The 27023-nt window shown below is 41.5% G+C and overlaps 1 protein-coding gene across 1 annotated transcript in view; it reads right to left on the bottom strand.

Annotated features, from left to right (window-relative positions):
- Nucleotides 1-1522: 1522 nt before the first annotated feature.
- LOC118559085 (arginyl-tRNA--protein transferase 1-like) overlaps nucleotides 1523-27023 on the bottom strand; it is a gene marked incomplete at its 5' end in the record, with an annotated part of 36049 nt that continues 10548 nt past the window's right edge. The window contains 2 exons of the mRNA XM_036129790.1: nucleotides 1523-1903; nucleotides 11225-11345. Coding sequence (XP_035985683.1) covers nucleotides 1725-1903; nucleotides 11225-11345 — 300 coding nt within the window. The remainder of the gene's footprint in view (nucleotides 1904-11224; nucleotides 11346-27023) is intronic.

Genomic DNA, 27023 nt, shown 5'->3' on the forward strand with positions numbered 1-27023 from the left:
AACACTGACATTGTTTAAAAGGCAGAGGTCTCAGAAATATTTCTATCAAAAATGATAGATTTGTAGCTATATGGCTAAGAGACAAATGTGCTACTACATGTAGGAAATCCCAATGCAGGACTATTTAGATTATTTTTACTTAAAAGAAGAAATCTTAACTGAATTAATCACAGAGCCATAATGGAGAGTATGCAAACTGTTTATTTAGATTAAACCAAAAAAAAAAAAAAAAAAAAAAGAGCACAGACTATATGAACACGAGCAAATTATACTTTAGACAGAAACCTGGTTTACAGTAGCTCTCTGTGCATTTAAATTAATAAATTATTGTGGTTTGGTATGAGAGACATTAATTGTGTATTCTTTACTGAAGATGAACAAATTAAACCCACCAAAAAAAAAAAAAACAGAAAACAAACAGAACATGGCATTAAGGAAGCAACAAAGTCAGAAAGTGAAATCAGGTTCAACTTAATCAAAGTTTTCGCCTGGTTGCAGCATAAAAATGTCAGCACAAAATTTTCATTTTAAAATTTAAGGACGTTTAAAAAAAAAAAAGAAACTCAAGCTGATGGGTTATCGTCCCTGCAGAAAGTCGGAAGAAAGACGAACATGTCAACCCTTGACTGGCGCAGCTCAGAGAGGGACAATATTACTGAAAAGCTCATTTGTTTCAGTCATTTTGATGATTATGGCATTTTTGGATAATTAAAACATCAAATTTGGTTCCTCAGAAAATCCTATTACAATCTAAAACTGCCCGGCAGACAGTCCCCGACGCCCTTGCATAGAACAAAAGGTCATTGCTGATGAAGCTGGACATCCTGTTTCAAGCTAAATAACAGAAAGTTGAGTGGAAGGAAAAACTCTGGCAGAAACAGGTGCAGGTACAGATCGTAAAGTAAGATGAGCTGAGGGGCCGACGTAAAAGCAACCTGGAACATCTCACTCCTCAGCAGACTCATCGCCTCCATGCGACGCTGCAGTTATTCATGCAATAGCAGCCCCGTGTTTATACATTGCAATAGGTAGATGTTATAGCAGGGCATCATGGGGGTATTTAGCGTGTTCCTAAACATTTTTCTACTCAAAACAGCATACTTTCCCAGAACACGAGGCTGAAGGTGAATGGTTAGCGTGATGAAGGGCGGCTCGGCTGCTTCTTCTCCCACCTGCATTAGCTCAGTTCAGCTCGGCTTCTAAATCTATAATACTTTAACACAGAGGACAGTTTGGGACCTTTTATACCTTTGTTGTTTGTTTGTTTGTTTCGGTGTCTTTTTTTTTTTTTTTTTTTTTGGCTTTACATAACATTCTCATGTTCTGATAAAATGCGATGGCAACTCTACTTGTCCTGAAGCCATAATCGTACAAATGAGCTGAAATAAAGCGCTATAATTAGCACATGAATAAACAAGCTTTCCGATGACATTCTTATCGAGGGTTAAATGCATGCTGCTGCAGCTGCATCGTTGCTGCTGCAGCTGCATCGTGGCTGCAGCTGCTGCATCGTGGCTGCAGCAGCTGCATCGTTGTTGCTGCAGCAGCCGCATCGTGGCTGCAGCAGCTGCATTGTTGCTGCTCGTGAGGAGGTAAGCATAGGGAGGCTGCAGCAGAGAGCACTTTTAGGGACGAAGCAAACAGACGATACTTCTGGGCCATGTGTATTTGCACGCAAGCTAAAAGGGAAAGGGGGGTGGGGTTTGAGGTACGACGCCCCTCCTTCAGGAGCGGTAGAGCAGGATCCGTTCCGCGCAGTCCTGGCCCACCAGGCTGGCGTACTGCTTCACCTCGGCCTCGTCGCTGGGGCCCTTACGTTTGAGGCTGTAGACGACGTAGGGCATGACGGCGCGCCGGTGCAGCACCAGAGCTCTGCCCACATCATTGAGCGCTCGAGCGTCACCTAGACGAAAACAGGAACACATAAAAAACATAATCAGGACCTCTGTGGACTCGTGCAACCCCATAAAACCCTCGGCCTTATTTGAGTTAACCTCTGAGCGGCTTGGCAAGCGCGCCTCGTTATTCCGAGAAGCTGTTGGAGGAGATCTAACTCCCCCCCCCTGCGCCTCGAAGCTTGAGTCACGGCGGTAAGACCGGACAGTCAGCCGGCGTTGCTCGCATCACTGCAAAAACAGACCTAAAAATAAGTTAAAAGTTTCTTGAAACGAGTGTATTTGTACATTATTTGAGCAGGTAAATAAGATAATCTGCCAATGAGATAAGATTATTGCACTTAAAATAGGAAGAAATCATCTCCATCAACTTATTTTAATTGCAGTATATCTAATTATCTTATTTTAAGGGTAAAATTACTCATTCTATTGGCAGATAATCTCATTTACCTGCTCAAATCATGGACAAATACGGTCATTTCAAGTAAATTGCACTTATTTCTAGTTCTGTTTTTGCAGTGCAGAGCCTGTGCCACACGCTCCCTCGCCTGTGTGCGTGTTCAAAAGCTGCAAGCTGCTCTCTGGAGAGTCCCGTGAAAAAAAACAAAAATAAATAAATGTTGACCCTCAGTCGAACACTTTAAAACCGCTGCCTTCAGGAGAGAGAGCGCCTGAGCCAAGCGGCTAACAGCTGGCGCCAGGAGGAGGAGGAGGGCACAGCAGGGAGCGCCCGCCGAGCCAACCGGACCCAAATACGCCCCGCAGGCAGGTAAGAGCCCACGCCAGTCCCTGCCTACGGTACGGGCAGAAAACAAAGACGCCTGAAGACGAGAAACGTCTGACGTTCGCTGCTCTTCGCCTTAAGGTCAGAGGTCAAGGTTTGGTCTGTTAGAAAAACAGCAACATCACCTCACCAGCTTTGTGGATCCGTGTCACACCGAGACAAAGAAAGAGGGAATGTTATAGGTTGTAGAGTTCAGAGCGGAAGGGAAAGATCTAAAGATAGATATAGAGATAAATGGATAGAGGCTCACAGCAAAAAGGGAAGTAAAAGTGAGTAAAATATTCTTGAAATTAGTGTATTTTTCTTTGATTTGAGAAGGTACATAAGACTATTTGCCTATGGAATAAGATTTTTGCACTTAAAATAACAATTCATCTCCATCATCTTATTTCAAGTGCATTACATCTAATTATCTTATTTTAGGGGTAAAAATACTACAAATAGTCATATTCAGCTGCTTAAATCAAAGAAAAATACACCAAGTTTTCATTACTTTTAGTTCTCTTTTAGCAGTGATCTAAAGACAGAAACTTGCTCAAGCATAATTAATTAAAGAGCATCAAATTACGGGTTCTCCCTTGGATTTAGGATTGGACTTTGACTAGACCATTAAGACACAGAAATACTTTGTTTTAAACCCTCCCGATAGCTCTGGTGTTATTTTATGGACATCGTCTTGCTGAAGGTGAACCCGTGCAGCTTCCAGCAGGTTTTCATCCAGGATTGCCCTGTGTTCAGCTGAATCCATCAATTCAGACCAGCTTCCACACAGCATGATTCTGCCACCACCATGTTTCACTACAGACGACACTGTACTCAGCGTCTCTAACAAACCTCTGGGAACAGCAGCATTTATCCTGAGATAAATTACACAGCGCTTATTTTTTGGCGGCAGAGTAAAGGAGGGCTAAATGCCATACTTTTCAGATTGTTATTAGTTTAAAAAAGACAATAACCCTTTTCCTTCCATTACACAGTTAGATCATTTTGTGTTGGTTTGTTGTAAAATCCAAAATGAAAATGTTGAAGTTCTTGGTTGTAGCATGAATAAATATGGAAGGGTAAAGGGGTTTGAATACTTTTACAATCCACTGCAAGCCAGTTAAAGGAACAATCAGTAATAGTGACACCTAGTGGTTAAAATTAGAACAACACATCCGCGTTGCCTTTGATGGAGACCGGCCCATTTACTCCACGGTCAGTCGTTTCTGTGAAACTTCCCAGAATTTTTACTCACGCAGGATGAGGTTCTGTTCTGGTTCTGGTCCGCTTCCCTTACTGGCTTCCATGTTCGCAGGCTGCAGCTCTTTTGCCGAAATAAAATACCAAATGCTGCGCTCTGTTTTGGGAACTCTGGGAACTCTCGTATGATTGGCTCAGGAACCAGGAAGTGAACACGTGCTGCACTCTGCACCGACTTAGTTCTGGACCGTACCCTCTAGGTTTGAAAGTAGAAAAACGTGACTGAGACGTTATAAACCGATTGTTTAAAGCAGGGATGTCAAACTCATTTCTATATGAGGCCACTTTGGCATCATTAAGTCATTAAAAGGGCCGGTTGCACGTGTATAGACGATACTTTTCATTTCATAATTTCATTCCAGTTCACATAGAAGTATTAAAAATGCACAGTAACATAAAAGTAGCACCCTTAGGCCCAGTTTATACAGTTTATCTGCAAAAAAAGTTGATACTGGGGTGAGTTACACTTACAGGAGGCACAGTTTTAGCCACTTTATACACTTTAAAAGGATATATGCCTCGATTTTATGAAATGATATGGCCTTTTTTATGGCTCTTGAGGGCCAGATAATTTACCTTGACGTGCCGGATTCGGCCCACGGGCCTTGAGTTTGACACCTGTGGTTTATAGGGTCATCCCGAGTGACAAATGAGAATGATTTAGCTTGATTTTACAGTAAATATCCTACTTTATTGCTCCTTAGTTTAAAGAAAGGTTAAAGAGCTCTAAACCTGAATCTTCAAAAATGTGGGGGTTTTTTTTTCTTTTCCACCCCTTCAGGTAGTTTTAAAACTTCACTGTAAACTCGTGTTTTATTTATTAGCTGCATTTCCCCCTGAGTGGGGGAGCGCAGCTACCGATCCACTTCCTGAAAAACCGCTGAGTCAGAAAAGCCCAAAGAATCCCGGAGCAATCTGAAGAAAAAAAAAAAAAATCAGCGGTACGTTAAGTTTCCTCATGTGGGATTTTAAAATGTGTTATGCAACTCGCCCCATCGCCACTATGCAGGTTCGTGAAGAATTAATGGACGGCGAGGCGGTGGAAGAGATAATATTTAAATAACTGACGCTTCCTCACTTAAAGTGACCGCGGGCTAAGCGCTGTTTGTCCTCATGTTTCTTATCAGCCTGACAGGACACTGTAACAGTAAGCGGAGTTACACTCATTCGCCTGCTGGGAGACATTAAGAGGTGAACACTTTACAGAGCACTGCGGGTGGCAGCGTGCAGCTTGGAGACGGTCTATTAACCGCAGCGCTAACACTGAACAGAGGGTCCCCGTCTCTCCCTCCTACTCCAGAAAACCCAAACATCCGCTCCTCGCGTAAACAGCCCTCCTTTTTTTCCTTCTTCGCTCGCGTCAGCCTCTCCTGGCTTTGAGCGGTTCCAGATCCTGATTCCTGTCAGGCCGGCCGGACGTTCAGTGACACGTCTTCGGAGCCGGACGTTCAAGGGTCAGGAGGAAGAGGAGTAGCGAGGGCCGGTCAGCGGGGAGTAGGAGGGTCGGGGTTGGGGGGACCCTGACACCTCGCCACGCTTCTCCCTCTCGTCCTTTTCCATCTTCCAGCGTTGTTAACGCCGGATGCAGGTCAGAGACCGGCCGTCGGGTTACGGCCGCTTCCAGTGACCTGATGTTGGAGATCCAAAGCAGGGCTTAACTTTAAAAAAGGGAAAAAGGCTAAGATGGCGGCGTTCTGTGTGAGAGAGAGGTCCATTGTTTGACACGGAGACCCAGAGGTTTGAACCCTTTTTAGGAGCAAAAAAAAATGCTGACCTCTATAGTGAAGAGACTTACTTTAATGCCGTCGTCACTATTGTCATGAAAATCAAGGTTAACCGTCTTTCACAGCAGGAGAACGGCTGGAAAATCCCCCCCCCAGAAAACACGCAGGACCCAAAGTGCCTCGCAAAAGTATTCAAACCACTTGAAACAGTTTTTTTTTTTTTTTTTAAATGCTTCAAAATACAAACGTAAAAATGAAGCAATGAAGCATATTCAGCCCCCTTCAGTCCGGTACCTTAAAATACAATCAAACGTCACTAATTACATCGGGAAACAACCTAATTTGTAAATAAATGTATAAATATTCAGCAGCTCAGTGAAGGCCTCAGAGGTCTGAACATGAGAAGCAAACAGGATAATCCAAGGAACACAGCAGACAGGCTGGGATGAAGTCATGGAGAGGTTTAAAGCACATTTAGGTACAAAACTAAATATCCAAACGTTCTAACAGAGCAACGTTTAATCCTTCATCTGACAACGGAAAGGGTATGACACTAAACTGCAAACCAACCAAGGCATGGCCGTCCTAAACTGATCAGAGAAGCAGCCAAGAGGCCCATGGTAACTCTGGAGGGGCTGCAGAGATCCACAGCTCAGGAAGGTCAATTTGCTCTGCAGAGATGTAGACTTTAGGAAAAAGAGGCAAGAAATTCATTGTTGAAAGAAACTAGCAGACGTCTTAGTTTAAAAGACGTGTGAGTTCTGGTCAGAACAGACCAGCACTGAATCTTTTTGTTATAAGCGTGACGTATGAATGCCGTATAAAATAGTCAGTCACCGTATTTATTGTCAAAGTTCAGTGTGTTTAACGAAGCCCTTTCCAGCTGCTGTCAGCATCTGGTGAAGTCTACGTGATTATTAGGGACATGGATATGACGGCGTGCTTTAAGCCTGAATTCATCATCTGCTCACACTTTACTTGTCAGATTGTCTGACAACAGCTGAAGAATCGTTTTATGCCAGCATTTGCAAAAAAAAAAAGAAAAAAGAGTGGCGGACGAGACACGAAGCATTGTGAGAAAACAGCAAGTGGTTAACTGTTAGCCGCTAATGACGGTAAATGTTACAATCTGCTTCTTATCAACGCTACGCTTGCGTTTTTAATACTTCTGATCTTCTGGATTAAAGCTAAAAGAGTTGAACTGATCAAACCTAAAATTAACAATTCTGCCCAGATCAAATTTTTTATTATTCTTTTTAAACATGTTGAGATTGAAGAAATTTTTTTTTAGAAACCAAAACTATCTTTAAAAACACAAAGATCAGCTTTTTTAAAAAGGTTTTCTGGGATTAGTATCTAAGAATTACTTAGTCAAAGTTAAGGATTACTGGTTAACTGTTAGCCGCTAATGACGCTTGCATTTTTAATGCTTCTGATCTTCTGGATTAAAGCTAAAAATAGTTGAACTGATCAAACGTAAAATGAACAATTCTGCCCAGGTCAAATTTTTTTATTATTCTTTTTAAACATGTGTGCTTCAAGAAACTTTTTTTTTAGAAACCAAATCTATCTTTGCAAACACAAAAATGTGCCTTTTAAAAAAAAGGTTTTCTGGGATTTGTATCTAAGAATTAGATGAGAATAACAAATGGATGAGTCAAGGATTACAGATTGTTTAAAGCACAATTTGTGACAGAAAACAGGCTTAAATCGGAGGCTACCGGACATTTGTTTAGTTCTTTCAGAAAAGGACGAAAGTCCGGTTGCCTCCGTTTTAATCCTATTTGCTGTTGCGATGACCCGGATAACTAAGCTTTTGCACAACCACAATTTTTAACTGGAGATCTTCTTAAATTTTCCCCAAAATATTGTTTACATTTAATATATTGCTAAAAAAAACAACAGAGGATCGTCTTGTCTTGGGAGCTGAATACAAAGTCCCAGAAAATGCTGTGTGTGTAAGACTGACCCATGGTGATACATGGTGGAGGCAGCATCATGCTGTGGGGAAGCTGGCCAGAGCAGATGGGAAGATGCATGAAGCTAAATAAAGGGGAACATAAAAACAGGTTGAGGTTTGCTTTACAACAAACCAGTGACTGGAAACATACAGCCAGAGCTACAATGGAAAGGTCTAGATTGAATTCAGGCGTTAGAATGGCCTAGTCAAAGTCCAGATCTAAATCTGACCAAGAATCTGTGGCAAGACTTGAAAATCGAGTGCAAATAGATCCTCTCCATCCAAACAGGCCAAATTTGAGCTCTTTTGCAAAGACCTGCAGCTTCACTTGTGGTGAAAGGTGGCTTTACAAAGCAGGAGGGCTTGAAAACAAACGCACCACACCCCTTCTCAAACTTACCTTAGTTTACAGCATAGAATCCAAATAAAGCACATTACAGTCAGTGGAAACGTTGAAAACGTTTGCAGGGCACGCTACGAATCCATCAGCGCCCACTCAGCCCGGGAACATTAGTGCTTGTCAGGCTAAGGGGCTGAAAGCGATGCGAGGCGAAAGGGAACGTGTCTGACTGATAGACAAGATATGAAATGCAACAAGACGGCAGAAATACGGCGGCGAAGTCAGGCGGCTGGGGAGTGATGAGTGGGTGACATCAGCAAGGCCCGCTCACTGTGTGCGACAGCAAAGTGTGTTGCTTTGATGCTAACTCGTTTGTTTTTCAGTCAGAAATGCTAAAGGCGCCACTCAGAGGCTGTGTACCCCGGCTGGCATCTCTTGGATGCATCTTATGCTAAAACAAAAGGTCCCACGTTTTCACTAATGATTACGCTGCTGCAGGGGCGGATTGACCTTTAGGTGAAACTAGGCAGTTGCCTAAGTTCCTGGGGGCCCCATAAAACTCCTTTTACATGTATGGTTAATACAGCTATTACTTATTTGTGCACATTAATTATGTTTTTGATTAAAATCCTTTCTCTAAAATGCAATTAGAATGCTCATAATATTAAGATTAGATTAGATCAAATAAGATGATTTGCCAATGGAATAAGATGTTTGCACTTAAAATAGGAACAACTCATCTTCATCATCTTATTTCAAGTGCAGGATGTCTAAATATCTTATTTTAGGGGTCAAAATACTCATTCCACTGGCAGATAATATTATTTACCTGCTCAAATCAAGGATAAATACATTCATTTTAAAGAATATTTTACTTATTTTTAGATCCGTTTTTGCAGTGTACCGCAAAAGCAAAGGACACACTGCAAAAAAGGAACTAAAAGTAAGCACAATTTTCTTAAAATTAGTATATTTTTCCTTAATTTGAGCATGTAAATGAGACTATTTGCCAATGGAATGAATATATTTTACCACTAAAATAAGATAATTAGATACCCTGCACTTGAAATAAGATGATGGAGATGAAACGTTCTTATTTTAAGTGCAAAACTCTTATTCCATTGGCAAAGAGTCTTATTTACCTGCTTAAACCAAGGAAAAATACACTCATTTCAAGAAAATTGTACATACTTTATTTCCCTTTTTGCAGTGCCTTTTGGATGCAACGTTTGGTAGGAAATCATATTTCCAGAATCGTGCGTTCGGGCTCTGTGTGACATTTTAAGCGACTCTCAGGGACTCCATCTTCTCCTCATTTTCTGCAATAGTATTGTTATTTCATATTTTTATGAAACTGTGCAGCCCTAAATTTGCTCCTTCACCCTTTTATACTCTTGTCGTTTTGTTCCTTCACGGAAGCAACGTTGTTAACGGTCACCTCGTCGGCCATTGTCCCTTACATAAAAGATGGAACAGTGGAGAACATTTCCCAGAGCAGCCAGTCAACCAAAATTACTCCTAGGGTGGATCAAATGATCATCCAGGAGGTCACAAAGGAAGCCAGAACAGCATCTAGATCACTGCAGGTTTAAATATGTTTGAACAAACTTCATCAGGGCCATAGCTACATCAAGAAGGGGGATTTGTTTGATCACTAAAGTGCACACAGTAACTGCATTTAATGATTATTTAGAATTTATTGATATTTATTGATGCTCTGAAGAAATCGACCGTGGAGTATAAAATATTGCAAAAGTAGTTTTTAGACATTATTAAATGGAATTTATCGATTGTCAAGATAAATCCAAATTCTTATCATGATAGGAAAATGTTCATGATAACCATAAATGCCCATCCCTAAGTGGTGGTAGTGTGGTGGTCCGGGGCTGCTTTGCTGCTTCAGGACTCGGACAACTTGCAGCAATCGATGGAACCATAAATCCTGCTCTACAGAAAAAATCCTCACACTGCAAAAACCAAACTAAAAATAAGTAAAATGTTCCTAAAATTTGTACATTTGTCCTTGAGTTGAGCAGGTAAATAAGATGATTTGCCAATGGAATAAGACATTTGCACTTAAAATAGGAACAACTCATCTCCATCATCTTATTTCAATTGCAGTATGTCTAATTATCTTATTTTAGGGGTCAAAATATTAATTCCATCGGCAGATAATCTTATTTGCCTGCTAAAAATCAAGGACAAATACACTAACTTTAAGAACATTTTACTTATTTTTAGATCCGTTTTTACAGTGCAAGAACGTTTTATTTTAAAACAGGCTAGCAATGAAAGCTAACCTGAGGTTCAGGTGTGGGTATAATCAGATTAGATTAGATTAGCTGTGACATGACCTAAAAAAATGGATTTTCATGGTTGGTGATGCTCCTGAATTAAACTCATTCTGCAGAGAAGATTCGGACAAAACTCCTCCTCAGCAACTTAAAAAGACTCTCTGCTAGTCGTTGTTGCAGAGAGCGGTTCCACCAGTTCTTACCTTTAGTTAAATCCTCATATAAAGACAAGGTGGTTTAGACGGCATTTTTTCTTTTGATATATAAAGTCCGCATTAGAAAACTTTTTGTATGTACTCAGGTTATCTTAGCCTGGTGTTCAAAAAAGCCTGAAAACATCAGAAGGGATCAAATTGCTTTTCAAAGAGCTGCTCATGAACGTAGCTTGTGTCTCAAATATTTGCAAACCTTTACATTTTTCCGATCCCAATATGAACCAGCGATGTTTTTCTGCTGGTGCCAGTAAACAACCTCCAGCTTCACTACAAACCATGATTCTGATTACTTCCTCCTTTAGTGCTGCTCCCAACGTTGCGTTTCAGTCCCAATCTATTTCACTTACGCCTCGTCGTCTCCTCACATTTCCAATTACTCCCGATTGCCTTTTCCCCGTCTGACGCAAGTTTTTGCGGTTTGGATTAATAAGGAGAGGGAAACAGGCGTTACAGGCCTGCTTCTCCATAATTTGCACTCATGGCAACAAATCTTTTTTTTTTTGCTTTTTCCTATAACAATCTCTTTAATGTAGAATTAGTTTCACTCCAAAAGTGCAAAACTGACTGACTGGACGAATGAACGCAGCACACAGAAGATTTATTAACGTAAGAGACAAGAAGACAGAGGATGTGAGTCTAAATTACTAAAGCCAGCCAAAAAAACAAAAGGAGCACAAGTAGGCTGGTAATTTTAGAAATAATTCACAAATAAAGTTTAGTATATAGTTAATTCCTTTACTTAATGCATGAAGACTGGTCAGCAGCCATACCTGCATCAGGATCCTGATTCAGACGAGCATAGCGGGAGCTGTCGAGCAGAGGCACGCATCGCTCTATCGACACCCACGCGTAGGTTTCTGGGCAGAGGAGGTCAGCGGGCCGGTACTGTCCCTGAGAGATGAAAAGAAACACAAAGATACAGTGTTATACACGCATGTTTCCCTTAAAACTCAATACGGTTCTGGTCTGAAATGTTTACGTTTCTCAGAAAGGTTTTTGGACCATTTAAATGTAGAAATACAACATTGTTGACTGGAAACTGTATTATGATGGGTGATAGAGGAGACAAATAGACGATGGATGAATTGGGTTGAAAAAGAAAAGACAGTTTTGACTAAAAAGAAAAGCTTCACACCTTATTGGGTTCATTATGGTAATTATGTGTCTTGCTTTCCTGACCTCAGCATAAAAAGCAGCATAAAGCATCCCTTTATGGAGAAATTCATCGTGCAGAAAGCTGAACAGAGTTAGATGGGGTCTGTAAATACAAACTTCTACAACGTTCGTACCCTCCTCCGATTTTTACATAAATCTCCACATCTGGAAGTAGGGCTACGTTAAAAAAAAAAAACAATTTTCCAGTTTTGAATCAGTTCTCTCATTAATTCCTAAAAATCGATTCATAAAACCAAAGCTTTGTTTGTTTGTTTGTTTTTTTTAAACAAAGCATTTTTCACTGTGAACTTAAACGTGAAAGCCAGCATTTCTGGCTCACGCTCCACTCTGGGAGGTGATTTTTTAATGTCATAATTTCAATAATGCACCAGGTTAGAGTCCAAATAGCAGCTGCAGATGTCTCTGGTCTCCTCTGTTTTCTACCCTGGATCTGTTTGGGTATTTTGCCCGTCAGCATGTTTCTGAAAGCCGTTGTCTCAGCACTCAGGGAGAGATTTTATCCCTACTGCCGCCATGAACTACCCTTACTTTATTCACTTTGAATGTTAATATCATACTTGTATCAATATGCTGCATAACTACACAGTCATGAAATTCAGGTAACGGCTAAGAAGATGTTTTTAACACCAGCGATCCAATCAGAGATGGGATCGAAAGGAATCGATGTTAAATCTTAAAATTCAAATCTACCTGGAAGTCTTTTCCAGGCTTCTTAAAGACCATCCTGCCGAGCACAACAGCTACTTTTAAAATCCGCCAGCTTTTTAAGCTCGTGTCCCGTCTTAGTGAATACTTCATATTTTAAATAATGACACGAATGTTAACAAAACAGATTCTGACTGCTGAGCATCATTAGCTGAGAGGCACTCTGCCAAAGTTAGATGAACCTTTGTTACAACACCGATAAGAGCATTTCCAACAAACTCCCGTGATGACCCTTCGCCCTCAAGGCTTGACAAGCTGTAAACTACCCCCCCCCCCCCCCCCCCCCGGGTGGAGGTGAAGCCTGAGCTGTGGATCGTCTCCCATCCCTGAAGCTTCTTTGTTATATCCACACTTCTCTCTGACTGGAGCGATGTCTGCAGAGCGGAGCGGGGAAATGTAAACACACCAGCGTACTCTTATGCACTGCAAAAACATAACTAAAATAAGTAATATTCTCTGAAAATAAGTGTATCTGTCCTTGATCTGAGCTGGTAAATAAGACTATTTGCCAATGGAATAAGATTTTTGCACTTAAAATAGGAACAACTCATCTCCATCATCTAATTTCAAGTGCAGGATGTCTAATTATCTTATTTTATGGGTCAAAATACTCATCCCATTGGCAGATAATATTATTTACCTGCTCAAATCAAGGACAAAAACACACATTTTAAGAACATTCTACTTATTTTTAGATCCGTTTTTGCAGTGTGTGTGCTTGCAAAATGGGTACAAGTCTGTATTTGACCTAACATTTTGGATGGAAAGTAAATCAAGCCGAACAAAAACAGCTGCAAGGCGCAGAGAGACGGGGGGGTTAAAGGATTGAACGGACAGAAACGAGGCGTGGGGGGGGATTGACTCCATTATTGGCGAACTGCGCTCTATCACACGGCTCCAAACAAATACAAACTGCAGGGAGAGGCGCGTAAACAAGCAGGCGCCTGCAACAGGCCTGCTGTGCTGCCTCAACACGCGATATTTAGAGTTTATATGACAGCAAACTGCAGGACAAAGACTCGAGGCTTCCTGGAGTGCTGGTTTTCACACACCAGCTAAGGTCAGAAAGTGCCGAATAAGTAAACAGCAAGAACAGCTGTCAAAAATGAACAGTAAACAACGGAGACAAAGGAAATGCCATCCATATATACAAACCCTTCCGAGTATGATGGATCTGTCAGAGGGCCTAAAACGAGGGGGAAGGCAATAAGCCGTCCGCTTTCACACGGAGGCAACGATGCCAGGTGAACAAACTCAGCTTCTTATGGGACGGAAAGGTTAGCAGAAAAGTAAACGTTTTTTCTAATAGGCTGTTCTGCGCATGTTGGCGTCGTTCTGAAGCCGCAGTGTTGGGCAGCGTGCTGCGCAGCAGAAGAGACTTTATTGCCCTTTCTGGCCCAAAAAATGCCCCCAGAATGAGCTGAAAAGTGCTGCTGGGAAGAGAGAGAGATCTGGGCTTCGTTCCTGACTCCTGCTAACCACGCAAAGGAATGAGGGATGAGTAGAAGACAATGAACTGATGGACAGTTAGTTACTTTGTACAACACCCAGTTGGCTTCCCATAGGATCACGAAGAACTGTTCTACAAGAATAAAATATCAATAAAAACGGAGACGAGAGACTCCAGAAACAGGCCATTTGTCAGTGAGTTAAACGCAGCACATTCACATCAACGTATGAAATGTAATGCTTGTGTAAATTTTAAGTTCAGCTCTGGAGAGTTTTTGTTTTACAAAATAACATGTAACACCTATGATCTGCTTTTTTTTTTCATTTAAAAGAAAATACTTACTACACTGCAAAAAGGGATCTAAAAGTAAGTAAAATTTTCTTGAAATGAATGTATTTTTCCTTGATTTAAGCAGCTAAATAAGACTATTTGCCAATGGAGTTAGTATTTGAAATGAGATGAAAGAGATGAATTGTTCTTATTTTATGTGCAGAATTTTTATTCCATTGGCAAATAGTCTTATTTACCTGCTTAAATCATGGAAAAATACATTAATTTCAAGAAAATTTTACTTACTTTTAGTTCCCTTTTCGCAGTGTAGCAATTAAAAACTAACTTGTGTTGAACTTCTGAAATTATGTTACCCATATAGGCTTCAGAGCTCATCATAGCACTGAAACAGCTCTGGTGAAGGTCACTAATGATATTCTCATGGCCTCAGATAATGGACTTGTGTCTATACTTGTCCTGTTAGATCTCAGTGCTGCGTTTGATACAGTTTATCACAATATTCTCCTACAAAGACTTGAACATACTGTAGGGATTAAGGGGAAAGCATTAGGCTGGTTTAAATCTTATCTGTCAGACAGATTCCAATTTGTTCATGTTAATAATAAATCTTCCTCAAACTCTAGGGTCACCTGTGGAGTACCACAGGGTTCAGTCCTTGGACCAATTCTCTTTACTATATATATGCTTCCGATAGGCAAAATTATCAGACAGCATGGGATTAATTTCCACTGTTATGCTGATGATACTCAGCTATATTTATCCATAAATCCTGATGAATCCAATCAATTACTTCGACTGCAGTCATGTCTTGATGACATAAAAAGCTGGATGACTTTAAATTTCCTGCATTTAAATTCTGACAAGTCCGAAGTTTTAATCTTTGGGCCAGAGTCCTCAAAAAATAAACTTCTTAACCAATCACTTAATCTGGGTGGCATTAACCTGGCCTCTGGTAATAAAGTAAAAAATCTTGGTGTTATTTTTGACCAAGACATGTCATTTAAATCCCATATTAAACAGGTTTCCAGAGTTTCCTTTTTTCACCTCCGGAATATCGCCAAAATTAGAAACATTCTGTCCAGGAGTGATGCTGAAAAACTGGTCCATGCATTTGTTACTTCAAGGCTGGACTATTGTAATTCTTTACTATCAGGAAGTCCACAAAATGCAGTTCAAAGCCTTCAGCTGATCCAAAATGCTGCAGCAAGAGTTCTGATGAAAATCAACAAGAGGGATCATATTTCTCCAATTTTAGCTTCCCTTCATTGGCTTCCTGTTAAATCAAGAATAGAATTTAAAATTCTTCTTCTAACGTATAAAGCCCTTAATAATCAAGCTCCATCATATATCAGAGCTCTGATTACCCCGTATGTTCCTAACAGAGCACTTCGCTCTCAGACCGCAGGTCTGCTGGTGGTTCCTAGAGTCTCTAAAAGTAGAATGGGAGGCAGATCCTTTAGCTATCAGGCTCCTCTCCTGTGGAACCAACTCCCAGTTTTGGTCCGTGAGGCAGACACCCTGTCTACTTTTAAGACTAGGCTTAAAACTTTTCTTTTTGACAAAAATTATAACTAGTGACTCATGTTACTCTCAGCTACCTTTATAGTTTTACTGCTATAGGCTTAGGTTACTGGAGTATATCAGGATCTAATTTTCTCACTACATTGAGTTCTACTGTTCTTCAATTATGCATTATGTGTTGTCATTTCTGCTTTAACTTTCTGTTCTCTCTCTTTTCTCTTCATAGTAGGTACACCCGGTCTGGCGTTCTGTTAACTGTGACATCATCCAGAGAAGACGGCTCACCCGCTACTACCATCTAATGTAGAACAGATTACTAGATCAATGTGTGCTTCTGTGCTTTCTTGTGTCTCTGTTCTGTCTTCTGTAACCCCAGTCGGTCGAGGCAGATGACCGTTCATACTGAGCCCGGTTCTGCCGGAGGGTTTTTTTTCCCGTTAATGGGTGGTTTTTCTTCCCACTGTCGCTTCATGCTTGCTCAGTATGAGGGATTGCAGCAAAGCCATGTACAATGCAGATGACTCTTCCTGTGGCTCTACGGTTCCCCAGGAGTGAATGCTGCTTGTCGGGACTTTGATGCAATCAACTGGTTTCCTTATATAGGACATTTTTGACCAATCTGTATAATCTGACCCAATCTGTATAATATGATTGAACTTGACTTTGTAAAGTGCCTTGAGATGACATGTTTCATGATTTGGCGCTATATAAATAAAATTGAATTGAAAATTGAATATACAGTACTTAGATACTTTCTATACACTGCAAAAAGGGAACAAAAAGTAAGTGAAATTTTCTTTAAATAAGTGTATTTTTCCTTGATTAGAGCAGGTAAATAAGACTATTTGCCAATGGAATAAGATTTTTGCACTTAAAATAGGAACAATTGATCTCCATCATCTTATCTCAAGTGCAGGATATCATATTATCTTATTTTAGGGGTAATAATACTCATTACATTGGGAAATAGTCTTATTTAGCTCCTCAGATCAAGGAAAAATACACTAATTTCAAGACATTTTTACTTACTTTTAGTTCCCTTTTTGCAGTGTATCCATCGATCCACTTGTCTGATAATCAGGTCACAAGGTTAACAGGTCCAAGAGGGTAAAACCCTTTGGACGGATCCCGTTTTGACCGCCATTATAGCTTTTAGGTGAGAAATGTGTTGTCATTTTAAAACAATAAGTTTTGTCAAGCATTTCAAAAGATAAAAGGTTAAAGCCTGTCCTTAAATTACACCGTTTAACTCAATGTTTTCCAAAAAAAGGAGAGCATGACACCCAGTTTCCCCAATTCCTGCATAGCAGAAGAAGCCATCTGTTGGTTCAGCTGTGTTAATCTGAGTAGTGAAAATGTCTGAATATTGACGTTAAGAGGGAATTTTCTGCCACCAACTCACACTCATTAACAGGACAGAAGGGAAAAAAAAGAAATTCTGACTTAAATAAAATGCAAATAACGAGTTGAAGTGCCTTCGCTAACAGACGAACTGTGTCCACAACGGAGGCACTAAATCATCCAGTCCCAACAAGCTGCAGGCTTCATCAACCGTGGGCAGGATCACCTCGACACTCTCACACTCGGCCTCCTTTCTATGGATCCCTTCAACACAATGAGACATACCTCTACACGAAGAGCACACACCTGGCTACAAGGAAAACACGGTTCCTGTTGCAAGAGCATGCAACTCTGCAAAAACTAACAGTGAAAAGGCAACAGGGAAGATAAACTAAAAACAAACCACAATGTGAACAGAGAAATACTGGAGAAAAAGTATAAATCCGACTAGCTCATAACATCCTGTAGCTGTGTTGTTGTTTTATGTTTGTTTTCTCCAACCTACTCTTGTGTTGATGTGTGTCTATAATAGAAAGAAACCCCTTTCGGATTTCTACAGGCCTATACTTTCTGTTTATTGCCTGAGGTTTTGAGAAGAAAGGGGCCGGCCAGAGCCACAATTATGCACAGAGTCTGGTCATGGCACAGGTACAACTCCTCAGTTCTCCCTTCAAAGGAAACGGCATGAAGAGAGTGAAAGGACCCAACTTTTAGTGGTCTGGAAGGATGAGCGCTGCAACAAATAAATGCTGGTGTCCGTTTTTGAGAGGTGCTTCACTTTATTGCACCCCTGCAGCTTCCATGGATGATGTTTGATAGTTGTTCTCATAGCTTTTTAACACAAACCTCTCCCACTGCAAAAACATAACTAAAAATAAGTAAAAATTTCTTGAAATGAGTGCCTTTGTCCTTCATTTGAGCAGGTAAATAAGATTATCTGCCAATAGAATGAGTATTTTGACCCCTAAAATAAGATAATTAGACATACTGCGCTTGAAATAAGATGATGGAGATGAGTTGTTCCAATTTTGAGTGCATAAATCTTATTCCATTGGCAGATCATCTTATTTATCTGCTCAAATAAAGGAAAAATGCACTCATTTCAAGAAAGTTTTAGTTAATTTTTAGTTCCATTTTTGCAGTGCAGTATGCACAGCTTTACGAAGCCAGCCCTTAGATTCACGCCTATCTAACGGTGCTTTTGTGTCGGAAATCAAAACTCTGATCCAGGAACAATATCACAGCAGAGTTGAATTTGCTCTAGAAACCAGCTGGATTTGGTAGTTGTTGCGGTAACTGCTATGAAAAACATGAGCCAATAATGTATTTTTCATGTTTAATGGTAACAAACACTAAAAGAACAATTCGACAGAGATTGTGAGCATGTGTGTCTCTCTCTGGTTTAAATAAACAGTTTAGTCCTGCAACCTTGACTATAACAGCCATTTTGACAATTGAACTAAAATAGATTAAAGCTATAGTTGGTAATCCTGTTCAAAAACACTTTTTGTTATACTGGGTAAAATGGCACTTCCATCGTGACAGTAGTCAATACATTATGAGTTCAGAAAAAGGAGGTTAAAAAATTAGAGCTCTGTAAAAGCTGCAGGCCTGTAAAAACTCTGACTAATCCCTGCCGTTAGGACCGAAGTGCAGCGATTGGTCAGTTTTGGTCCTGCTTTCATTCCCTTCTGTCCCTCAGGTTCCTTATCTATTGGTTGTCCCACATGTCAATCATTCTGACGCCTTTACATAACGCCAGTGTCCGTGCTCGTTCCTTAATAGGTTCCACTTGCTGGTTTCTACTGTTTAGATATCCGGTTAGCTTAGCCGCCAGGTTAGCGGTTAGCTTAGCAGTTAGCCGTTCATTGTGTACTTTGAACATTGTATATTTTGGACATGGCTGAGAGTTACAAGAAACGAACCATGTATAGGTTTATGAGAAGAAGAGGAAGGCCTCAGTTGAAAGAAATAAGACCAGAGTGGATTTGGGAACAGGTAAGACAGTCTTGCACATGTGCAGTTATTAAAAAAGTGACTTCCGGAAAATTTGCCAACTCTACCTTTAAGGTTTTCCACCTTTCAAAGCTAAAATAACTCCAGCAAGCTTTCCATTTGACTTTCTAGCTGGGAACTGGTAAACCTAACTGGAAATTCAACCTATCACTGCAAATTAATATAACTGAAAATCTGTGAAGTTAAGCCAAAAATCCCTGGAAGTTATAACGGGACACACTTTCTATAAATGAGCCGAGGAGCTGGTGAGCAGAGTCACCTTCAGGACTGTTTCTCCCAAACAGACCCATCTGTCACATGGCCCTCCATTCCTTCGCTCCTTTCCTGGCTAACGTGTCCAGGCGGATAAGACGGTGATACAGATGACTGAAAATCTCTCATGGGCTAATTTATTTGGAGACAGAAGTGCAGGGCAGAAAAGAAAATAGTGAGGGAAGAGGAACTCTCACACAAACTCCTCTGGCTATCGTGAGACGTGTGAAAAATACAGAAACAACAGAAGGAAAGAAAACTAAGCGAAGATGAAAAAGGGTACATTTCTAAGGCAATGACTATCTTTGTCCAAAATGTGCACGAAATGCAAACATTACGAAGGAAATTGTTGCGGTAAATGATTTTAGGTAAAGAATTCAAGAACAATGATTAAGATTAGGTTGTTCCAGCAGTTCCCTAAACTGGGTCTTTATGGAAGGGTAGAAGAAATAAAGCAATAAGTACCATTTGCTGTTTGCCATAAACCACGTAGAGGACACAGGAAACCTGTGAAAGACGGTAATTTACTCCCATTCGGCCAAAGCTTGACTTTCTTTTTTCCAACCCCTAATATGTAATATGGCAAGGCAAGGCAAATTTATTTATAAAGCACAATTCAGTACAAAGACAATGCAAAGTGCTTTACATGATTAAAATATAGCAAAATAAAACAGAATAAGAGCAAGTAGGAATAAAATATAGATAGAAAATAGAACAAAAAAGTGGTGATTCAGTTAACTAGGACAGTTGAAGGCAATTTTAAACAAATGTGTTTTTAATCTTGATTTAAAAGAACTCAGGCTTTCCGCACTTTTACAGTTTTCTGGAAGTTTGTTCCAGATAATTGGAGCATAGGAACTAAATGCTGCTTCTCCTTGTTTAGTTCTGGTTCTAGGTATGCAGAGCAGGCTGGAGTCAGAAGACCTGAGTGGTCTGGAGGGTTGATACGCTGATAACAAGTCTGTGATGTATTTAGGAGCTAAGCCATTTAAGGATTTATAGACTAACAGAAGTATTTTAAAGTCTATTCTCTGAGATACAGGGAGCCAGTGTAAGGACTTTAGAACTGGGGTGATGTTCTCTACTTTCTTAGTCTTAGTGAGGACGTGGGCAGCAGCGTTATGGATCAGCTGCAGCGTTCTGATCCACTTTTTAGGCAGACCTGTGAAGACACCGTTGCAGTAATCAATTCGACTAAAAATAAACGCATGGATTAGTTTTTCTAGATCCTGCTGAGACATCAGTCCTTTAATCCTAGAAATGTTCTTCAGGTGATAGAAAGCCGACCTTGTAACTGTCTTTAGTTACAATTTAATTTAATACACCATACTTTATATGGTGGTGGCAACATCATGCTGTGGGAATTTAGGGATGAAATGCCTTAAGAGGCTGCAGAATACTTGGAGGTACATTTTCCAACAGGATAACAGACCTAAGCAAACAGAGAGAGCGACAATGAAAATGCTTGCATCAAATTATATTCATGTATGTTTGAACGGCCTAGTCAAAGTCCAGATCTAAAGCCGCTTCAGAACACTTGAAATTCAGTTTCCCACAGATGGTCTTCATCCAATCAGACAGAGCTTGAACCCATTTTGCAAAGAGTTAAGGGCAGAAATGCAAACCTTTTGATTTGTAAAGGCCCGGCGTGTTGCTTTGCTGTGTGGTTTGTCAGTGAGTAAGCGCCGGACGGCATTTACAGGAAAGCAATCTACGACAGGGCAGATTTTCCGCTGAACTAAACTTTTAACAAGAGAGCAAAATTACTGAACTTCATTTGAAAAAGAAGCTGCCCTAGTGTAAACAATTACACAACCTCAATCATCTGAACTAAATAAACACGTACGGGCCTTGATAAACAGTTGCACAACACAGCGCAGATGTATGATCGCTCCCCGCTCATTCTGTATAGACCACACAGAAAGATAGCAGAGGCCCTGTTGTCAGAGTAAAATTTATCACCGAATCAAAACCTCCGCTGTCCCTTTTGCTCCTCCCACCGGTTGTGTGCCGCCCCCCTCGGCTCATTTCTGTCATGTTTAGTCCTGCACCCTGATAAAAAGGGAGGGGGAACTACACTCCAGGCTCATACCTCTAATTTATGAGAAAAGCAATTAATCAGTCACATAAATGGAGAGCAGTGTTGCAGCCAAGGAGTCCTCAGGTTCCATGTCTGCTGTACGGACACTTGAGTCTGATGCCTCCTACTACCAAGGCCAAAGCCTGACATGGCAACCCCAACGTCTCTTTTTATTAGGTTTACAAGAAAATCTATGATTTAACTCATAAAACTTCAATTTGATCTGTTTAAGAGATTCCTGTCATTTTTTTGAAACCTTTGCTTGCAGTTTTGTTTTGCTTTTTACTCCAAAAAAGGAGATGTCTTTGGTCGGATGTTGAGGTCAGATTGGTACCCACCAAAAAGGACGTTCTGCACCCGTTCTGACAACCATTAACTTCCAACTAATTTCCTAAGAAATCTCTAGGAAATGGTGCTACGAGATGTTTGGGTCTGGATCGGCTGACGGAAGCAGCTGCCGTCGTATTCAATAAATCGGAATACGCCTTTCCAAGAGTGTTTGTCAGATTAAAGGTATCTTTTGAAAGAAAAACAACCTTTGAAGCCAGTTGTAGGAGCCATAAATGTGTTTCTTTTTCACATGGTAGCGCGTGTGTCACGTGACACGTTTGGTGAAGGGGGCTGGTTGAGGTGTGCTGACCTGACATGAGCGAGGGGAGCTGGTTTTCTTTGGAGTTGCAACACTAATATTAGACATACTTTTCATTAAGCCCCCATTTCTGTCTGAAAAATTTTGCTTTTTTTATTGGTCTGGTGCAATAAGTGTTTCATTAGCTAGAGCTTTTACAGAAATACAGGCTTTAAAATATTGTCAATCTGTGTTAATCTATATAATGCGCTTCCCTTGGTGAACTGATTGGATTCAATAATAATCTAATCTGTTGAATATGACCGCATACTTGGAGTCTAATCACTAGATGTACTCTAAATGAAGCATAAAGTGTGTAAAACCCTATAACTGAACGCATTTCCTAGTGTTTATCAGCATTGTTTTACACATTGCTTTCCTGCACGCGACTCCTCTGAAACTTTTCCTTCAGTCCAGACAAACCCGTTTAGGACAGAACATCTGTTGGTGGACTGAAAAGCGCTACTTCTAGCAAACAGAAGAGTGGATCTTCAAGAGGATATTGCAAAATAGAAAAAAAAGCTTCACTTTGCTCCATTTGTCTTTGGCAACAACAATGTAAAAAAAACAAAAAAAACATTTGGAGCTTTTTTGTATAACACAGCAAATGAAGCACGAAGACAATAATTGAAGGGATTATTATGTCAGAATTAGTTATTGCACTGTAAAAACAGAAGTAAAAATAAGTAACATTTTCTTTAAATGAGTGTATTTGTTCTTGATTTGAGCAGGTAAATAAGATGATTTGCCAATAGAATAGGATTTTCCCACTTAAAATAGGAACAATTCCTCTCCATCATCTTATTTTAAGTGCAGGATGTCTAATTATCTTATTTTAGGGGCAAAAATACTCATTCCATTGGCAGATAATCGTATTTACTGGCTCAAATCAAGGACAAATAGACTAACTTTAAGAACATTTTATTTGTTTTTAGATCCGTTTTTGCAGTGTGGTGTATTGGAGCTCTGCAGGAGTAAATGTCATGGCCGTCTTCACGGGACAGACCTGAACTCAGAGGGGGACACAAAGAGGCAGAGTGTGGCCCAAAGCCAGGCAGACCTGACCCACTCTGGCCCAGGGTCAAACTCAGCCAATCTCTGTCAAAAACCAATAAACACAGGCCCTGATCCCCTGCATCCATACCCTCTCCTCAACCTACGGGTCTGACAGTGCACTCCCTGCGTGTTGACACACGTACGCTCTGCGAACGGCGGGGTGGGGCGGGGGGACCGACTGCGTGGCCCCCGGTTGCTGACGGACACGTGTAAACAGTGCAGCTCGCAGATGCAGCAAGACAAACAGAACAGAGGACAGACCGAGTTTCCGCTCAGAAACTCGCTCGCACACAGCAAAACCCCTTCGGGAACGACACGAAGGGTGAACTACAAAAGTAATCACACCCCCTGAACCTCTTCACGCCGCCGTGTTACGGCCACAGACTGCAAGGCGTCTCACTGGGGTTCCATGTGCAAAGGCAGCGCTTTGTTGTGAAGTTAGAGGAAAATGATCCACGGCCAAAAATTGTTTTTACAAACAAATATCTGAAACGAGTGCTGTCCAAATGTTTTCTGCCTTCCTGAGTCAGTCTTGTAGAAGCACCTTCCAGCACACTGCAAAAACGGAACTAGAAATAAGTCAAATGTTCTTAAAATCAGTGTATTTGTCCTAGATTTGAGCAGGTTGATTTCCCAATGGAATCAGATTTTTGCACTTAAAAATAGGAACAATTCATCTCAATTATCTTATTTCAAGTGCAGGATGTCTGATTATCTTATTTTAGGGGTCGAAATACTCATTCCATTGGCAGATAATCTTATTTACCTGCTCAAATCAGGGAAAAATACACTAACTTCAAGAACATTTTACTTATTTTTAGATCCCTTTTTGCAGTGCAATGTTAAAGTCTCTCTCCTCCCCCCCACCCTGGGGTTAGACTCGGGTCTGGACTTTGACTGGGCCATTCTTACACGCGAATATGCTTTGATCTAAATGATTTCTAAAGGTCTAAGTTGGTTGAACTGGATTTTAATCTAGGAGGATGAGAGGAAACAGGCCTGAATGCAAATGCACAACACACGTTTATGATTGGTATCTACGAATGAATGGAACCATCATAGTTATACACCACTTTGTGTTGGTCTATCTCAGGGTTGCCCAAATCCAGCTATTTTCCTGAGACTTTTAGATGCATCCCTTCTTCAAAACACTGGAATATAATGAAAGGCTTGTGACCAGAGCGCTGCAGAGCTGGGTGACTGGACGCTGGTGAGGGATGCTGAGGTTGTAGAGGACTGGACGTTTGGGCACCCCTGGTCTAGTTCATTAAAATCCCCAAAGAAAGCTTGTAGTCGTGCAACAAAATTAAAAACATTTGTTCTGCAAGGCCCCGCCGCGCATTCCAAGGATTTGTTTACATCAGAGGATCCTCAAAACGACCAGGGCCTACATTTAGCAGGATTTATGCAAACTGCTGCTGTTTAAACACTTGGGGCCCGCTGGGGCCTTTTCACCCGACTCAACACATCACCACAGCACGACCTTCAAATAAAAGCACACAGACTGGTAAGTCCCCCCCCCCGCCCCCCCCCATCCCATCCCACTGGGCCTCCAGACAACCGCCACAATTCCTTCCACCCGGCCCACTCCGTCCAGCACTCCCGCGCCTGGCTATGCATCACGGCTCCACGGATGACAGGTTAATGAGGAGAAAATATTTTTACAGGATCGCATTTCGAGTAGGCCCTGAGAACCAATGGCAGAGCTTTTTATGGGCATCAGCTCCAAGACCGGGTACCTTTTATCCCTTTATCTGCTCTTTTTTTTGTGTTTTGTTTTTACGGTGAAGGGGAGCTGTTGTACCTCTCTGACACAGACCACAACTCTCTGACCTGCTGCCAGGGCTGCAGCTCTAATCTCGGTCTTAAAACTCCACCACAGACATTTTATTGCAAAGCCGAGCCTAAAACCACAGCCCACAGTAAGTGTAACGTGTCTGACCGGGTTTATGAGAGGAGCCCGTTGTCTCCAGTGGTGCTTATCAATGATCTAGATGTGTGTGCCCCCCCCCCCCCCCCCCCTTCTCCCCGCGCCAAAAAGGTATTTCAGACAAAGTGGCGCAGCTGCAGCGGGTTTGAAAATAAATAGAGGTGAAGTTAATGGCAATGCAAACACCTCCAGCTGGCAGCTAGAGGGCTCTGGATGTGCTCAGCATGACAAGCTCTCCAAACTTTCATTTTTCGCCCCTTGCGACCCCCCCTCGCACCTCCCCCTCGCTCTTGGTCCTCCCTCCACCCGGCGTTCGTCATCCCCGTCCCGCCGCCACCAGTCGGGGTGGATTCGTGTGACCCGACCCGCTGAACTCAGAACCCTGCCAGCGGCCCTCATAGGAAGGTGCCAAGCAGTGGCTGCTATCCCACTACGCTGTAACCTGTTAATGATTTGTTAAAAACACAATCGTGTCGAGGCGGAGGGGAGGGAGGGAGGGAGGGGGGGGGGGCGCATAAAGGAGGGGAGAAATTTTTTAAAAAGTTTAAACAAATGTTTCTGCTGAGCGGTGCACTGTTGGTGGTCTCCTGTCGAGCTAAATCAAACAACAGGGTCTCTGTCAGAAAGTCAAGACTTTTAAAACAGGGGGGAGGGGAAAAATCTGCAAATTTTAGGGCTCAAACCAGGCCGGGTTGACGTTTTAATTTATTGCGATGGGCAGGGGACTTTACCAGAACTGCTGAATTTAAAATAGTCAGGATAATTACAGCTTCAACCAGGTAAAGGAAAAAAAAAACACAACCTATTGAAATAATACGATTACGGCTCGAACTGTACCACCTCTATCGGAACCGCTTGGGTTGCTGTGTTCAATCACGGAGATGACGTTTAAAGAAATTAGATTACCCACAACCCAAAATTAAAAACCTCTCCTGCCTTTTAGGCTTCTAACAACGTTAGGACTAAACGAAGAAGGATGTTTTTGCCTCGTGTTTTTATCTCCGAGTGGAATCGGCTGCAGGTTTCTTCAGACACCATCAATCTGTCATCCCAGCCAGCATATAGGCGGCTGTCTTTGCACAGTTGCTGAAAGAAGAACAGAAACAAAAAAAGCAGTAGAAGAGGGGGGGGGGCATGGTTGTCCCGGTTCTGAACCAGCAGCATCTGCAGAACCTAATCCGTCAGTCCAGCGCTGTCGCTGTTTTCTCTGGAAACCTTATCGACACAACTCTTCAAGATATGTCCGCCGCTCTTCAAAGCAATACACTTATTACGTTCTGTCACATCAAAAACTACAAACTTCAATGTATTTAAATGAGATTTTATATAAAACCAGCAACGAGTGGTGCCTAATTATCAAAGAAGGAAAATCAGGATTTTTATGTCTAAAAAAAGTGTGATACCTCTAAATAAAACCCAGTACAGTAAAGCCCCATTTATACTACCTTTGTTAAACCGAGCCGAGCAGAGACCAGTCTGAGCTTGGATCAGTTAACCAAGCCGAGACGACCGATTACACACCACACTATCCCGGTTCCTTGGTTGCTCCTCGCCTCCTAGTGGTGATCTGCGGTACTGCTGCTCTCTGGAATTGAAGGCGGGACCGAGCAAATCAAAATGGCGGCGCCCGTAACATTCAGGATGTTATGGTTAGACAGAGTCTGCTTTTGGGACGTGGATAAGACAAACAAACGTCTAATAAGGATTTACAGACGCAGGAAACATCAACAGACGCTGAGGTTCATCACACTGCTAAGCAGAATCACCTCAGGAAATCGTGTGGCACGGTAAGTAACCTAGTATTATTATGAATGTCTGAAATTTGTCTGAATGGAGTGTGAATCGGGACGTGCAGCCAGACACGGCGAAAAAAATGCGGACAGTCAGCTGACTGTAAGAGGATGACGCGGTCTGCTCATGCGCTCTTTATCAGATAACCAGTCCGAGACCACGTCAGGAACTGGTCTGCATTTAGCGCGGTCCGGTTATGTTTAGCGCGGTCCAGTTCAGTCTGCTGACCGTTTACACACAAGAGTTATCTCGGTTACCGAGCTCGGACTGGTCTCGGCTCGGTTAAAAAAAGGGTAGTGTAAACAGGCCTTAAATTACTCCACAGCTCATGA

This window comes from Fundulus heteroclitus, unplaced genomic scaffold (assembly GCF_011125445.2).
Source record: "Fundulus heteroclitus isolate FHET01 unplaced genomic scaffold, MU-UCD_Fhet_4.1 scaffold_218, whole genome shotgun sequence".
Classification (NCBI taxonomy): Eukaryota; Metazoa; Chordata; class Actinopteri; order Cyprinodontiformes; family Fundulidae; genus Fundulus; species Fundulus heteroclitus.